This window comes from Anomaloglossus baeobatrachus, chromosome 4 (assembly GCF_048569485.1).
Source record: "Anomaloglossus baeobatrachus isolate aAnoBae1 chromosome 4, aAnoBae1.hap1, whole genome shotgun sequence".
Taxonomy (NCBI): Eukaryota; Metazoa; Chordata; class Amphibia; order Anura; family Aromobatidae; genus Anomaloglossus; species Anomaloglossus baeobatrachus.
The window spans coordinates 339,325,307-339,342,683 of NC_134356.1; the positions used below are offsets into that span (position 1 = coordinate 339,325,307).

At 42.0% G+C, this 17,377-nt stretch overlaps 2 protein-coding genes across 2 annotated transcripts in view; one reads left to right on the top strand and one right to left on the bottom strand.

The window, feature by feature from the left end:
* Positions 1-17,377, bottom strand: part of LOC142303578 (V-type proton ATPase subunit S1-like) — a 171,286-nt gene that overhangs the window by 39,619 nt on the left and 114,290 nt on the right. The window contains exon 8 of the mRNA XM_075345077.1: positions 3,544-3,597. Within this exon, the coding sequence (XP_075201192.1) occupies positions 3,544-3,597 (54 nt within the window). The remainder of the gene's footprint in view (positions 1-3,543; positions 3,598-17,377) is intronic.
* On the top strand, positions 10,149-15,501 carry LOC142303579 (uncharacterized). The gene is made up of 3 exons (XM_075345078.1): positions 10,149-10,775; positions 10,945-11,033; positions 13,356-15,501. Exons 1-2 carry the CDS (start codon positions 10,188-10,190, stop codon positions 10,990-10,992), a joined length of 636 nt encoding a protein of 211 aa, XP_075201193.1. The 5' UTR covers positions 10,149-10,187; the 3' UTR covers positions 10,993-11,033; positions 13,356-15,501.

Consider the following 17,377-nt stretch of genomic DNA (forward strand, 5'->3'; position numbering starts at 1 on the left):
TATACCATTATCTAAGTTTGATGTGCAGCCTTATTCTTATATATAGTATGTATTTTTGGCTTGCACTCATATATATATATTAGTGCTCACTTCAGTTATTCTATTCAGTTATATGTAGTTTTTTTTCTGAATGTGAACACAGCTCCGCCCCTTTCGGACATGTTTTTTCCATCTCCTATATAAGAAAGTCCTTAGTTACCCCTCTCCACCCATAGCAGTTTTTAATTGCAATGAGATGACACACAGTTAGGGTCACAGAGCTAGGGACCCCAATATAGAGATATACCTTGACGAGGTTTTGGGGCTCAGTTACATTGATCAATGCGATTGCTAAATATCTCCTTTTTCCTAATATTCATAGCAGGTATGCAATTCATTATTCACATGTTCAAATTAGCAAGTAGCATTTTTCATTGTATATTCCAATATTTTTCCATATGCTTGAGGCATTATACCATTATCTAAGTTTGATGTGCAGCCTTATTCTTATATATAGTATGTATTTTTGGCTTGCACTCATATATATATATTAGTGCTCACTTCAGTTATTCTATTCAGTTATATGTAGTTTTTTTTCTGAATGTGAACACAGCTCCGCCCCTTTCGGCCATGTTTTTTCCATCTCCTATATAAGAAAGTCCTTAGTTACCCCTCTCCACCCATAGCAGTTTTTAATTGCAATGAGATGACACACAGTTAGGGTCACAGAGCTAGGGACCCCAATATAGAGATATACCTTGACGAGGTTTTGGGGCTCAGTTACACTGATCAATGCGATTGCTAAATATCTCATTTTTCCTAATATTCATAGCAGGTATGCAATTCATTATTCACATGTTCAAATTAGCAAGTAGCATTTTTCATTGTATATTCCAATATTTTTCCATATGCTTGAGGCATTATACCATTATCTAAGTTTGATGTGCAGCCTTATTCTTATATATAGTATGTATTTTTGGCTTGCACTCATATATATATTAGTGCTCACTTCAGTTATTCTATTCAGTTATATGTAGTTTTTTTTCTGAATGTGAACACAGCTCCGCCCCTTTCGGCCATGTTTTTTCCATCTCCTATATAAGAAAGTCCTTAGTTACCCCTCTCCACCCATAGCAGTTTTTAATTGCAATGAGATGACACACAGTTAGGGTCACAGAGCTAGGGACCCCAATATAGAGATATACCTTGACGAGGTTTTGGGGCTCAGTTACATTGATCAATGCGATTGCTAAATATCTCCTTTTTCCTAATATTCATAGCAGGTATGCAATTCATTATTCACATGTTCAAATTAGCAAGTAGCATTTTTCATTGTATATTCCAATATTTTTCCATATGCTTGAGGCATTATACCATTATCTAAGTTTGATGTGCAGCCTTATTCTTATATATAGTATTTATTTTTGGCTTGCACTCATATATATATATTAGTGCTCACTTCAGTTATTCTATTCAGTTATATGTAGTTTTTTTTCTGAATGTGAACACAGCTCCGCCCCTTTCGGACATGTTTTTTCCATCTCCTATATAAGAAAGTCCTTAGTTACCCCTCTCCACCCATAGCAGTTTTTAATTGCAATGAGATGACACACAGTTAGGGTCACAGAGCTAGGGACCCCAATATAGAGATATACCTTGACGAGGTTTTGGGGCTCAGTTACATTGATCAATGCGATTGCTAAATATCTCCTTTTTCCTAATATTCATAGCAGGTATGCAATTCATTATTCACATGTTCAAATTAGCAAGTAGCATTTTTCATTGTATATTCCAATATTTTTCCATATGCTTGAGGCATTATACCATTATCTAAGACTACTTTCACACATCCGGCTTGAGCCCTGCGGCTCAATCCGGCTGTGCAAGCTATGCAACGGATGCGGTGAAAACACCGCATCCTTTGCATAAGTTTTTCCCATGCGGCCCGCCCGGTTTTTGCCGCTTGCGGCATGCTACTGAGCATGCGCAGTGGGAAAAACCGCATGCGGCGGCCGATTGCGGTATTTGCCGCATCGCGCCGCATCCGGCCGCCATAGGCATGCATTGCGAGAAGCGCCGCATCAGCCGAATGCGGCGCGATGCGGTTTTTTTTGCCGCACGAAAAAACGTACCAGGCAACGTTCCATCCGGCCGCCGCATCGGCTAAATCTGCCGCATGCGGCAAAAACCGGATGGAACGCAAGGCCATGCGGCACAATGCGGCACTAATTAAAGTCTATGCAGGAAAATCGCAACCGGCAGCAAAAAAAAACGGTTGCGATTTTCCTGCAAAGTGCCGGATTGTGCCGCAGAAGAAAAACTGGAGGTGTGAAAGTACCCTAAGTTTGATGTGCAGCCTTATTCTTATATATAGTATGTATTTTTGGCTTGCACTCATATATATATATTAGTGCTCACTTCAGTTATTCTATTCAGTTATACATTACAAGCGTGACGGACTGCGGCGAATTCCTGCGCGGTGCGTCAATTTTGACGGCCAGAAAAACGTTACATTCTGTATTGTTTCTGCCCGGCGGTCAGTCAAAAAACGACTGACCGTGACGCAGCGGATGCAACGCAAGGTCATCAGTCGCAATCCGCCACTAATACAAGTCTATGGGACACAACGGAATCTGCTAAACGGATAGCGTTGTTTACCATAGCCGCGGATTGTGACTGATACATTTTAACGGAAGTGTGAACCTAGCCTAAAGATTCACACTAGTTTTTAAAGGTGATATACTAATATTACTGATGTCAGTAAATGGATACTCTATTTCAACTCAATGACATTTTCATTTACAAACCTTCCCATTTGGAGTTGCCTGCATAGGTTAACCTGCCCTCAAATCTATAATGAATAAATCAGCGTGTGTGTGAATAGGCTTTAGAAAAACCCAATAGCTTATATTATTACTATTTTTTGTTCCATTTTTCAAAGTGGAATAGGCACAAAAAGATACACGATATTTAAATGCTGAATTCAGATAACAATGCATAACAAGGAAAAGGACGCTGTTAAATGGAGTATATAATGTGCCATTAACTGAGCCTATAACTTTGAGCTAGAAAGGAAAAAAAGAAACTTGAAATGTTACTTCTAGTTCATCGTTTTTAAGGCTGAAAGCAGACTTAAAGGGGTATTCCCATCTCCAAGATCCTATCCCAATATGTAGTAGATGTAATAATAATAATAATAATAATAATAATAATAATAATAATAATATTAGCAAATACCTCCAATTAGAAATATACTATAGTTCTCCTGCTTAGTTATGTCACCTACCTCATGTGCAAGGCATTGCAGGCTTATGTACGCATGGTTATCTTCACTCATTTAGTGACAGTTCATTGCTCGTGGTCATAACCATAGATACCTAAACTGCAATGCCCTGCACATGAGGTAAGAGATATGCCTATATCAGGAGAACTATACTACATTTCTAATTGAAGATATTTACTTTCATTATTATATACACCTACTACATATTGGGATAGGATCTTGGAGATGGGAATAACCCTTTAAGCCCATCGAGTTCCTGTACAATTTAGAGTCAGGCTTACCTTACTTCTAGGCTGCTGAGTTCTCTTCCCGTCAATGAATATACTAATGACAACCTAAATTAGAAAAACATTATTTTTTTAAAGATGAATTTTTCAAATAATAAAGAAAATCATATCACACAAATGTATTACATAAGTACATTGACATAATGGTCTTGCCTTTTTTCTTTTCATATTTTTCTTTAAATTTAGAAAGGTGCCAGTGGAGGAGAAATATTGGTGTCATAGTCCTTTGGCCAAAAAATGCCTAAAGTGCAACTCGAATTGTGTATATATATAACTTTATTTGTCTTCTACTGGGTTCTTTCTATGTCTCAGAGAGCACTGGTAAATATAGGCTGACATGTAGTCACAGTGTACTATGATATATGAAGAATTACTTTATTCTGTGCAGTACAAATGTATTGCAACATTATAGAACACAGCGCCCCGCGTCACTACTGGCTGCCAGGCCTCATCACAGATGTCCAGAAATGTAAAGATCTCCCTCAAGCTGGTACATCTCTGTACATTATAATTCTGGCTTAATACTAAATAAAAAAAAAGTATTTTCTTTGTCTTTGGTTAAAGTTTCCAGCTAATATTTAGCTTCATATAATTGTTTAACATAAAAAAACTGAAGCTAATTAAATATGCTGTTATTTCGATGGCCACTGTCATCTCTGCAAACTTTGCATATATGAATAGTACAGGTAAATGTAAGAAATATTGTAATATATCTTATCAGAGAAATATACTTCTTTCTCCACTTATGAGCCACTTCCTCCCAGCCTTCTGAATGCATCATCTTAGAAAAACAGCTCAAATCCTTCTTAGTCAAAACAGGAAGGGCAATCAGTACAAGGAGATCTCAGATTACAACTAGGTTTTAAAGCCTATAGGCCGCTTTAAACGTTACGACATCGCTAAAGCGATGTCGTTGGGGTCACGGAATTTGTGAAGCACATCCGGCCGTGTTAGCGATGTCATTGCGTGTGACACCTATGAGCGATTTTGAATCATCGCAAAAACGTTCAAAATCGCTAATCTGTGACATGCCCCCCTATTCCCAATTATTGTTGCTGCTGCAGGTACAATGTTGTTCGCCGTTCTTGCGGCAGCACACATCGCTATGTGTGACACTGCAGGAACGAGGAACCTCACCTTATCTGCGGCCGCCGGCAATGAGGAAGGAAGGAGGTTGGCGGCATGTTCCGGCCGCTCATCTCCGCCCTTCCGCTTCTATTGGGCAGCCACTTAGTGACGTCGCTGTGACGCCGAACGAACCGCCCCCTTGGAAAGGAGGCGGTTTGTTGGTCACAGCGACGTCGCTAGGCAGGTAAGTAGTCTGACGGGTCCGCACGATTTTGTGCGCCACGGGCAGCGATTTGCCCGTGATGCACAAACGATGGGGGCAGGTACGCCAGGTAGTCACATACATACAAACATACACACCCCCACCCGAGGCAGTTACAACAGTCAGACAAAAACCCTTGTTGCCTCCCTCCAGGGCCTGATGTCCACACCAGGTGGGGTGGAGCCAGGCGGTTGGCCCCACCTACCGAGGAGTTCACAGGCCTGGAGGCGAGAAAAGTGTCAGATCAGTGTTGGAGGTGAAAGTGAGAGGAGTAAACACTTGAGGTGTCTGGGTAGGAGCCCAGGCACTGACAGCAAGGTTGGCAGATGGTGGTGGCCGTCTGCAGGAGTTGGTGGAACTCCACAGAGCCGTAAGGACCGGGGTCGGGCATCAGCCAGCCGGTACAGGACTGGGGAAAGGAGTGAAGCTAAGCACACAGGCAGGGCCATCAGACCCCGACCAGGCTTGGAGATGCCGTCAATAGTCAAATCCGAGTGTGACAGGAACCCCAGGGGTTCCCCAACAACCAAGTCCCGACAGAAGGCAACAGTCCACACCGTGAGGATACACAGCCACCGCCACAGGCTAGAGATCCAAGGGCCAGCGCCTGCGGGCAAAACGGGCTCCTACGGCACCTATACGCCGGGGAGCGGACTACCAGTGGGCAACCACAGGAGTCAGAACATTCTAAAAGGTGCAGGGAAAGACAGCCACCATCAGCCATCCGGGGAGAGCACAACAACAACACTGCAGCCGGCTGCGGGACCCGTCCATCCGGCCATTTTGATTTACCAACGACTCTGTCAGTGATTGTCTGAGTGAGTACACCAGTGCCGTCCGGCACTGCGCCGTGCAGTCCCTGCACCCCAGCCATCCGGCCTCACCGTTACACCACCGGGCCCAGGGATCACCAACCCCCTACCCACGGAGGAGACAACATCCTAGCTGCACCCTACCATCTCTCCCGGGATCCCCGTTACCAGCAGCGGTGGTGCCATTATCACCACATCCCGTGGGTGGCGTCACGAACAATCTCCCTAACCAAACCATCCCTTTTCACTCATGGGCGAGGAGCGCTGCTCGAGTCCTCGGGTCCGGTCCACCGCTCGAGCCACCGAGCAGCAGCAGCAGAAGCTCCGGACCCGAGCATGGTGAGCGCGTCCCCACCGCCCGCGACACTAGCGATCTTGCTAGCGAGATCGCAGCGTGTAAAGTGGCCTTATGGAGAGGAGAGGATGAGAGAGAAGCAACCAGAGGCAGAGATAGGCAGAGTATACTGAACTTAGTGAATGATTTTGCTTGTCCTATGAGTGGATTCACATCCAAACTGCTCAGTACTACTCTATAGTGTCTCCCTGCTGTTACTAATTCTGTCCAGTACTTCAGAGAATGAAGAGCATTGAATCCCTCTATTTCTATGTACTGTATAGAGATTGTGGGAACTGGAAAGACAAAAGGCGTAGACTGGGTTTTGTAGGGCGCGGCTAAAATGAAGTTAGGATGAGTGTTGATCACCTGAGTAGTTGTGAGAGTCACACCTAGTATACAGTATGTGCATGGATGGAGAGATTCCAGCTGCAGCAGTCCCTATAGAGGTGAACAGGAACAAAACTTCAAAGGTTCATTGAAGATCAAACGAAACTTTTATTTTACACCTTTCGAGCAGGAAAGCTCCTTCTTCAGGAAAAAATTATAGATGTATATCAGGGGTCACAGACAAAGGAGATATATATAGCACTGACAATCAGGAAATGAAAAAAAAAATTTGGCAGGTAACTGACCAATTACCTGATATGGCGGCAAAGAAAACAATTAAAAAATAAGCGCTGAAGACATTAAACAAGGAAAAAAATTATGCACATATCGATGTAATGATGAATAGAGATGAGCAATCCTGATCGGAAAATGTTAAAATCGTACGATCTTTGGCTGGATCGGATAGGGATCAGACATCTGAACATGTACCGCAAAAGTTAGTGATCTTGCCAAGGATCGATAAATGTTCGGATGGCGAAAACCATCCTCCCCCCTGCCCATCACAGCCATGCCAAGTATTTGCATAGCTGTTATTGGCCACGGTAAAAAAAAAAGAAGCCAAAGGTTTAAAGAAGTACACACCGAGTCTCCCTGCCGCTACTTCCGGGTCCGCTAGTTATCTCTCATCCATATTCACTGCTTTTCCCTTCCACCGGCATCTCTGATTGGCTGCCGTTGGACCACTCCCCCACCCTCTGAGAAATCGTCTGTGATTGGTTGGAATCACAAACATTGTCTGTGTCCTTATACTGGTGTAAAATAAAGAAAAAATGGCGTAGGGTCCCCCTGTAATGATACCAGTACAGATAAAGCCATGGCTACAGGCTGCAGCCCTCACTATGTGCTTATCTTGGCTGTGTATAAAAATAAGAGGAATCGTATGTGGCTTTTTTAAAAAAATATTTAAAGAATTTTTAAAAATGGGGTGTGATTCCCTCCAATTTTGATACCCAGCTAAGATAAAGCCTAAGAATTGGGGGCTGGTATTCTCAGGTTGGGGAAACCCATGCTTTTTGGGGCCCCTTCAGCCTTAAAATAGCAGCCTCCAGCTGCTCAGGATTGTCGCATCAATTATAAGCCTGACACGTTACTCAGCTCTACCTGATTGACCTGGTGTGGTGGCAATTGGGGTAATAAGGGACTAAACAGCTCACTGTTGCCACTAAGCCCTAGATTAGTAATGGGGAGAGTCTATGAGACCCCCATTACTAATCCAAGTGAAAAGAAATAAAATACAAAACACCACAAAAATCTGTACCTTGAAAGAAAGTTAAAAAAAACAGCCTTTTTGAACCCCCAAAAGGCCCAGGTCTGATGTAGTCCACAAGACGTCCCATGATGATTCCAGCTTTGCTACATCTGAAGTGACAGAGAGCAGCCATAGACCATGACCACTCGCTGTGAGCTTCAGGCAGAGAGTGAGCCATAGCAATGAGTAGTAACGTCAGTCAGATTAGTTATAGTCACACCTGGAGGTTCCCACGGCCCTCCACCTGTGATTGCAAGTAACCTGACCTCAGGGGACCTTATTTAACTCAGTGACGTCCTCTCAGAAGGTCCCCTGAGGTCAGGTTACCTGCGCTCAACTGCGTGGTGACCGCAACTAACCTGAGTGACGTCACCTCTCATCGCTACGGCTCACTCTCTGCCTAAAGCTCACAGCAGGCATTCTTGTACTATGACCACTTGTTGTCGCTTTAGATATAGCAGAGCTGGAATCGTAATCGAACCTCATGTGGATTACGTCAGACCTAGGTCTTTTGAGGACTAATAGAGGGGTAAAAGAGGGTTTTTTGTATTTTATTTCAAATAAACGACTTTTTCTTTGTTTTGTATTTTATCTCCTTTCACTTGCAGATTAGTAATGGAGGGTCTAATAGATGCCTCCCATTACTAACCTAGGGCTTAGTGGTAGTTTGGGCTGCAATCAACCTGTTTTTACTAATTGCCACCTCACCAGGGCAATTGGGAAGAGCCTGGTAAAGTGCTGGGATAGTCACATCTAATGGATACGGCAATCCTTGGCAGCTGCAGGCTGCTATATTTAGGCTGGGGGGCACAAATAACCATGGGTCTCCCCAGCGTGAGAATACCAGACCCCAGATGTTGGGCTTTATCTTGGCCAGGTATCATAATTGGAGGGACCGCACACTGTTTAATTAAAAATGATTTCTTTAAATAGTTAATAATTAACAGTTAATAGTTTAAATAGCCTTTTGCTTTATCTGTGCTGGTATTAAGATATATTGGCATCTCTAATTGGCTGCTGTCAGACAGTGCCCCCACCCTCTCTGACAGCATAATAATGCTGGTGTAAAGCAAATAAATAAAACAAATGCCATAGGTTCCCCCATCTATTGATATCAGCACAGATAAAGCCACAGCTACAGGCAGCAGCCACTAGCAGTGCACTTATCTTGGCTGTGTATGGCTTTTTTTTTTTAAATAATTTAAATAAATGTTAAAAAACGGTATGCGGTCCCCACCCAAGTTTGATACCCAGCGAAGATAAAGCCTAACAGCTGGGGACTGGTATTCTCAGGCTGGGGAGACCTATGATTACTGAGCTCCCCAGTCTAAAAATAGCAGTTAGCAGCTGCGCAGGATTGTCACATCCAATAGATGCAACGATCCCAGCACTTTACCTGGTTGTTCCCAATTGCGCTGGTGCGGTGGCAATCAGGGTAACAACGGGTTAATCACAGCTTACAGCTGCCACTAAGCCCTAGATTAGTAATGAGAGGCATCTATGAGACATCTCCAGATTACTAATCTGTAAGTGAAATGAAATAGACACAAACACCGAAAAAAAACTTTATTTGAAATAAAATACAGAAAAACACCCTCTTTCACTACTTTATTAACCTCCAAAAGACCCAAGTCTGACGTAATCCACACAAGTAACATAGTAACATAGTAACGCTGGATACCATCCACATAGTTTTGCAGGAAGTCCATCCCCTCTTAATTTAGACTAATTGTTTATACTATATATACCTGGCCTACACACAGTCCACCATACGTCCCCTGAAGAAGAGGTGAAACGCGCGTAGGGACTGGTGGTTACCTGGACTTGCTGCAAAGTGGTCAATATTGTACTATAACTATAATTGTGATTAAATTGTTGGTTGTGGTTATGCCGATAGCAATCAATTGACTATCTTTAGCTATGTGTACAGGGCTTCTTTTACATCACAACAACAATATGGATATGACACACAATTAGGCAATCATTATAGGTAGTAGTGAGTTTGGGCACACTACCATCAAACTATGTAAATGGGAAATTACAGTGTGAGTTGACTTATATTCCATTGTATCACATCCTTAGTTATTTATGACTAATACTTTGATCCTATTGTGTGTATCATACAATGCCAACTGTTCACAATCACTGCTATTGACCTTTTTGCATGCAGTTCTGTTAAGCCCTTGAGGACTCAATTGCTGTATAATTTTTAATGCATTCATAATAAAGATTATAATTTTATTAAAAGGAATCATACCACAATTCTTTCGTTGTGTATAGCTGCATAGTGGTGTTCTGGCACTTTCAATAAGGTTGGGGAGTGACCTAAATTAAATGATTAATTATCTGTTTCATTACAGAATCAGGTCACTTATGACCATAATGGATTTCAAAGCTAAGGAATTGTCCTGGCGGAGTAAGGCTACTAACATCTTTCAGCAAGGAGTCTCTATTGATTTTAATAATTCCCATACAACTGAGAAAGAGAATTTTGTGAAATATAAAAATTTAACACATAAAAAAATGAAAATCTGGTGGACAAAAGTGTCCATGGAAAACTACCTGCTTTCTAAAATAGTGCCCAGAGCTCTGAGGATTCAGACCCACCCTACCTTCCCTTTGCAAGATGAGGATTTGACCAAGCGATGGATTGAGGCATCCCTCACTTGTTCTAATGAATTTATGAAAATTATCATAGATAAAAATGCCATCCTTCTTAAAACCCTGGATACAGAGCTGGAGGAGTTGCAAAAGGCCATGACTAGAGACATAGAAGGAGCATCTTTAAAAGACTTCTTCACTGCGTTGGATAAAGATATTGAGAAGTGGGAAACTGAAATCAGTCAACTAAAAGGAAAAAAATATCACCGGGATATGGCGGATTTTGAGTCAAAGAAGATATTTAGATGGCAAATACCAAAAAAGAATGAAAAAATATTAATAATAAATACATCTATATCTTCTGCTGCCTCAACCAGTGAAGGGGAGGCATCATCATACGAAGTGGAAACATGGGATAAGAGATATATGAGGATGAGAAATGGAGATAAAGCTAAGAATCAATCTAAGATTTACCATCATGATGGGTTCACTCGAGATGATCAACTCAAGGTAATAAACCTTTCATCCTATGCACTTACAGATTGTCAAATCAAGGTGTTGGAGAAGGGATTGTCCTTCTCACCCTCCAATGACCTTGATAAATTCACTGTTGTCAAACATTTGCATTTATTTGCCAGAAAGATTTTATTAAAACGATTTTTCCATCAATCCAATACAGGAGAAATACACGGCTCCGAAAAAGAACAGGAAGCATTATCAGCTTTAAGCTCTATGGCTATGGAAAGTGACACCAGTGACACTGACTATGTAAGTGCATTATTAAGCGATGAACCTTCATCAAGTAATGAATCATCTATTGGTGGTTGAACGGAGGTGACACCAACTGTTTCCATACATTTTCCAAAATACCTATATCTGAAATCGAAAAAATTTCCACCCTTCAGCTCGTGTCCAGCGGTGGATATTTTTGTCAAACTGGTTAGTGGTGAAATAGAAGGCCTGGCCGGCAACTTTCACCGGTCCTCTAATCTCAATTATTCTGAGAGAAGAGCACTAAAAGAACTACAATGCCTGCCGGATATAACTATTAAGCCCGCCGATAAAGGCGGGAATTTGGTTATTTGGCCTAATGATCAATATGAGGCACAAGCCTACAAAATTCTTAGGAATAATAACAACTATAAAAAATTGACCTATAACCCGTTGTCAAAATATCAAGCAGAGCTCCATGATATTCTGGATAGGGCCTTCCAAGAGGGAACAATTCCTAAGAAAGTCATGGATTCTCTGCTAATCTCTAATCCCAGGATGCCAACATTTTACATCATCCCCAAATTACACAAAAACCAGGTAAACCCCCCAGGATGCCCAATTGTATCAGGTAATGGGGGTCTTTGTGAGAACGTGTGGGATTTGATTGAGTATTATCTTCAACCTTTGGTCTTCACACTCCCCTCTCACATTAAAGATACGACCGCGGCCCTCCAGAGACTGGACAACCTTAATATAGGAACACAGGCCCTGATGGTAACCACGGATGTGGAAGCCTTATATTCCTCAATTAAGCACCAAGATGGAATTTCAGCTGTGGAATTTTTCTTACAATCGAGTAATCTGGACCCTAAACTTGTAGATTTGATTCTCCTTTTACTTAATTTCATTCTTAGGCATAATTGCTTCATGTTTAAGGAGGAGACATCTGCAAACACAAGGGACTGCGATGGGGGCATCCTGTGCCCCCTCGTATGCAAATTTGTTTTTGGGAGCCTGGGAGTGTCAGATCTTCCAAACTGAGCCAGATGAATCTGTGTACCTGGTCCAAAATTGGATCAAGTACATAGATGACATCTGGTTCATTTGGGAGGGTTCAGTAGAACAACTGGAATTATTTATGGGTCGGTTAAATATGAATAACCAAAACATCTACTTGACCTATAAATATGGACGCGAGGTCGAGTTCTTAGACATAAAAATCCAGGCTTCTCCTAATGGAGATATTAGCACAGATGTTTACAGAAAAAAGACCTCCACTAATACCTTGTTACACGCCCAATCCTGCCATCTCCCAGCCACAATTAGGGGCATACCCACTTCACAATTCTTAAGAGCAAAACGCATCTGCTCCTCTATGAATAATTTTCAATCTCAGGCCAAAGATTTGACTAACCGCTTTTTGAACAGAGGCTACAGTAAGAAGTGTATCAAACGGGGCTATAGGAGGGCATTAAAAACCCCGAGGGAGAAATTACTCTACCCCCAACCAATAGAAACCCAGACAGAACAACCTGTCAGACTCATCACCACTTATAACAGCCGTTGGTATGATCTGCACTCAATTCTTCAGAAACATTGGAGTGTTCTGATGGTTGACCCAATTTTGAAAAAATGCTTACCTGATCGCCCCATGATTGCAGCTCGACGGTCAAAAAACCTGAAAGACCTCTTAGTTCAAAGCTGTTACCAGAACAATAAAAAGAAGCTCCAAATGCAACTATCTCCTGGGTTTTTCCCTTGTGGAATGTGTAAGGGGTGTCTAAACATGGTCAAGTCCAAAACATTTTTGGGTCTGAAAAATTCAAAGGAATATATCATTAGACCACATCTGACTTGTTCATCAAAAAACGTGGTGTATCAAGCAGAATGTGGGTGTGGTAAATACTACGTAGGCCTCACAAGTAGAGAATTAAAAATTCGTGTACGTGAGCACGTACGGGACATAGAAAAATCTAAAACAGCACAGGATACAGAACATCTTAAAACTCTACCAAGGCACTATAAAACATACCATAACTCCAACCCCACTTCTTTAAAAATCAAAGCCATTGACCAAGTAAAAACTGATCTGAGAGGAGGTGATCTGGGCACTGTCTTAAGCAAATTAGAAAGCAGGTGGATTTACACATTAGGTACGGTTGCTCCTGCAGGATTGAATGAGCATTTTGGATTTAGTTCTTTTTTGTAGGTTGTATGGGGTTTAATTGCAACTTTTTATTTAATTTAATTGTTGATTTTAATTAATTTTATCATGTGTAGGCCTTGGATATGGAACTGGGAATCATAAAATTAATTGATAATCTATGTTAATAAGTCTGCAAAGATAAGTATTAACATTTTATCTTTTTATTTAAGGATTTATAGATACCCGATCCATCTATAATATAATGCTAAATTGGGATCATGAGGAAGTAACCATACTCGAATCAAGAGAACTGACGAAAATTCTACATCAGGAACAGCATTCTCATATTATATCTATATTGCATTAATTGTGGATGTGCATAAGTATAGTAATTTAATTGAAATGATTGTTTCTAATTCACTGCGGATTCATAGGGATTTTTAAGGTGGTGCGTGGAGCTGTGATGGAGTCTGGACATAGGACCGAGTGGGGGAGGTGACTCTGGAGTCTCCCGGAGCTGCCACGCCAATCAACCTTATAGGCACAATGAGGTGTTGCCGCCACTTGAGGACGCTCAATGTGGCGGTACCGCCACCATTGTATAGGTTTAGGTTTATGAATAGATGCAAAATGCGATCAGATGAACATTATATATGGTGTATATAAATTGTATAGAATATTATTGACACTTCACTTCATATATATGTAACTTAGTCTAGGATTTGTGTGATCATAGTTGCAGCATAAACGCGACTCTGGAACTTGGTAGCTGGTTAATTAGGTGGTGGCCAGAGCCTGGTATGCGTTGTTGCAATCTGGCTTAGATATATATGGGGATAGGTGAGGTTTTAATTGATTACATCTTCATGATATAGTCCAAATACCTGCTCTGGTCGTCACTATATTTAAAGACATATATGTATTACGGCTGTAGCCATATGTGGTATAGGCTGTGAGGTAGATATGACGGACATACTTGGTATTTCTTTTTGGTTAGTCAGATATTCACAGTTGTGTGTCCCTCGTTGCCTTGAATAAGATGCTTCAGTTCAGTGGATGGATTACGTTACTTGCTTGAGAGCAGGCGGGTATTGTGTGTTATAAACATGTAAATTACGGCTGTTTGATCATGAGTGCCGCCGCCACACTGATCGACATTGGGATCATGTACTTGCAACCTATGTATTTGGACTCGATGAGGCTTTGTTCGGGACATACACCTACTAGTCAGACGCTCCATGTTACCATAACAACACATGCCATGTCCGGTGACGCGGGTAAGATGGGCTGACTTCACCACAAGTAAACGTCACTTCCTGTGACGTAGTTGTGCGTCTCTCGTTGCCTTGACAAAGATCCTTCAGTGTAGTGGATGGATCATGTGACCTGCTTTGGAGCAGGCGGGTACTGGGTGTTACAAGTACGTTAATTACGGCTGTTTGATCATGAGTCCCATCTTTACACCGAGCGGCAAGGAACTCTTTTGAGATCATGTTCTTGCAAACATAAATGTGCATTCAGTTTTGATGAGGTTTTTACTCGGGACATGTATTTACTATTCAGACGCTTAATGTTTCTATAACAACATATGCTTTTCCGGTGACGTGGTTGCGATGGGCGGACTTTACCACAAGTAAACGTCACTTTCTGTGACGCGGTTGTAGTGGGCTGACCCTGCCCGGCGTCCCAGGTTTTCTATGATAAGGCGTCCTTTGTTGCTATGTAAATAACACCTCACTGGCTAGAGCGTATCACGTGATTGCCTGTCATTGTTGAGGGAAAGGCAAATGACGGTCACATGGGCCAATCACAGCTGTCTGTATTGTAGAGCACAACCATGTTAGTGATTGACACCTGACTCTCCCTATAGTAACGCTGGATACCATCCACGTAGTTTTGCAGGAAGTCCATCCCCTCTTAATTTAGACTAATTGTTTATACTATATATACCTGGCCTACACACAGTCCACCATACGTCCCCTGAAGAAGAGGTGAAACGCGCGTAGGGACTGGTGGTTACCTGGACTTGCTGCAAAGTGGTCAGTATTGTACTATAACTATAATTGTGATTAAATTGTTGGTTGTGGTTATGCCGATAGCAATCAATTGACTATCTTTAGCTATGTGTACAGGGCTTCTTTTACATCACAAAAACAATATGGATATGACACACAATTAGGCAATCATTATAGGTAGTAGTGAGTTTGGGCACACTACCATCAAACTATGTAAATGGGAAATTACAGTGTGAGTTGACTTATATTCCATTGTATCACATCCTTAGTTATTTATGACTAATACTTTGATCCTATTGTGTGTATCATACAATGCCAACTGTTCACAATCACTGCTATTGACCTTTTTGCATGCAGTTCTGTTAACCCCTTGAGGACTCAATTGCTGTATAATTTTTAATGCATTCATAATAAAGATTATAATTTTATCAAAAGGAATCATACCACAATTCTTTCGTTGTGTATAGCTGCATAGCGGTGTTCTGGCACTTTCAATAAGGTTGGGGAGTGACCTAAATTAAGTAATCCACACAAGGTCCCATCATGATTCCAGCTCTGCTATATCTGAACTAACAGCGTATGACAATAAAATATGTCCGCACACTGTAACTTCAGGTAGAGACTGAGCCGCAGCAATCAGTGGTGACATCACTCAGGCTATTTGCGGTCACAGCTAGAGGTTCCTATGGTAACCTGACCTCAGGAGACCTTAATGAACTCTCACTGAGCTCACAGACCTGCATCTCCTGGCAGAAAACTGTATTTTTTTTGCCAAGAGATGTAGATTTGAAATTCACTGTATCCGAATATAATTACAGAAATAATTAACTTTCCAAAATTAAGAATGTCTCACCGTCTATTGTGAATAGAGTTTTTCCTTAAAATATAACTTTTATTAAACACTAATTAATATAACTATAACCTAGTGTACATTTGGGCACCACTAATTTAAACTAAACGTGTTCAGTGTTTTCCCAAAGTGCCGGTCGGCCTGACCACAGTAATATAAAATTATGTTTATTGGTGTAATATATTATATAGGAACCATATCATCCAGGTCATAGTCCTTTCCAAAATGGACTGTGAGTCGCAATTGTATATACTATAGTATGTAGAAGTGATATTCTGCACAGTTTATATGAAACAGTACATTTTACAGTGCTTTATGGTAAACATCTATCTTAATATGGCTACCTAGCATAATGAGGGCTGTCCCCATAATGGACTTGGAAGATACGGTTCCTATATAATACTGTATATTACACCAATAAACATAATTTGATATCACTGCTGTCAGGCCGACCTGCACTTTGGGAAAACACTGAGCACGTTTAGTTTAGTTTGAATTAGTGGTGCCCAAACGTACACTATAGGTTATATTTATTATTACTTAGTATTAAATAAAAGTTATATTTTAAGGAAAAACTCTATTTACAATAGACGGTGAAAGATGCAGATTTAGTGCTAAAAAGATGTGCGATCTGAGCATGTCGGCGAGAGGTGTGCGATCTGAGCATGTCGGCAGGAGGTGTGGGAGCTGAGCATGTCGGTAGGAGGTGTGGGAGCTGAGCATGTTGGTAGGAGGTGTGGGAGCAGAGCATGTCGGTAGGAGGTGTGGGAGCAGAGCATGTCGGTAGGAGGTGTGGAAGCTGAGCATGTTGGTAGGAGGTGTGGGAGCAGAGCATGTCGGCAGGAGGTGTGGGAGCTGAGCATGTCAGCAGGAGGTGTGGGAGCTGAGCATGTCGGCAGGAGGTGTGGGAGCTGAGCATGTCGGTAGGAGGTGTGGAAGCTGAGCATGTTGGTAGGAGGTGTGGGAGCAGAGCATGTCGGCAGGAGGTGTGGGAGCTGAGCAAGTCGGAAGGAGGGGGGAGATCTGAGCATGTTGGCAGGAGGTGTGCGATCTGAGCATGTCATCAGGAGGTGTGCGATCTGAGCACATCGGCAGGAGGGGTGAGATCTGAACATGTCGGCAGGAGGTATGCGATCTGAGCCTGTTGGCAGGAGGTGTGTGATTTGTGCATGTCGGCAGGAGGTGTGCAATCTGAGCATGTCTGCAGGAAGTGTGCGATCAGAGTATGTCTGCAGGAGGTGTGCGATCTGAGCATGTCGTCAGGAGGTGAGTGATCTGAGCATGTCGTCAGGAGGTGTGCAATCTGAGCATGTCATCAGGAGGTGTATGATCTGAGCATGTTGACAGGAGGTGTGTGATTTGTGCATGTCGTCAGGAGGTGTGCAAT

Excerpts from the sequence above, each read along its gene's own strand:
- LOC142303579 (XM_075345078.1), top strand. The coding sequence starts at position 10,188 with ATGAAAATCTGGTGGACAAAAGTGTCCATGGAAAACTACCTGCTTTCT. Across the intron at positions 10,776-10,944 it reads CTCGAGATGATCAACTCAAG|GAGAAATACACGGCTCCGAA; the intron begins GTAATAAACCTT and ends AATCCAATACAG.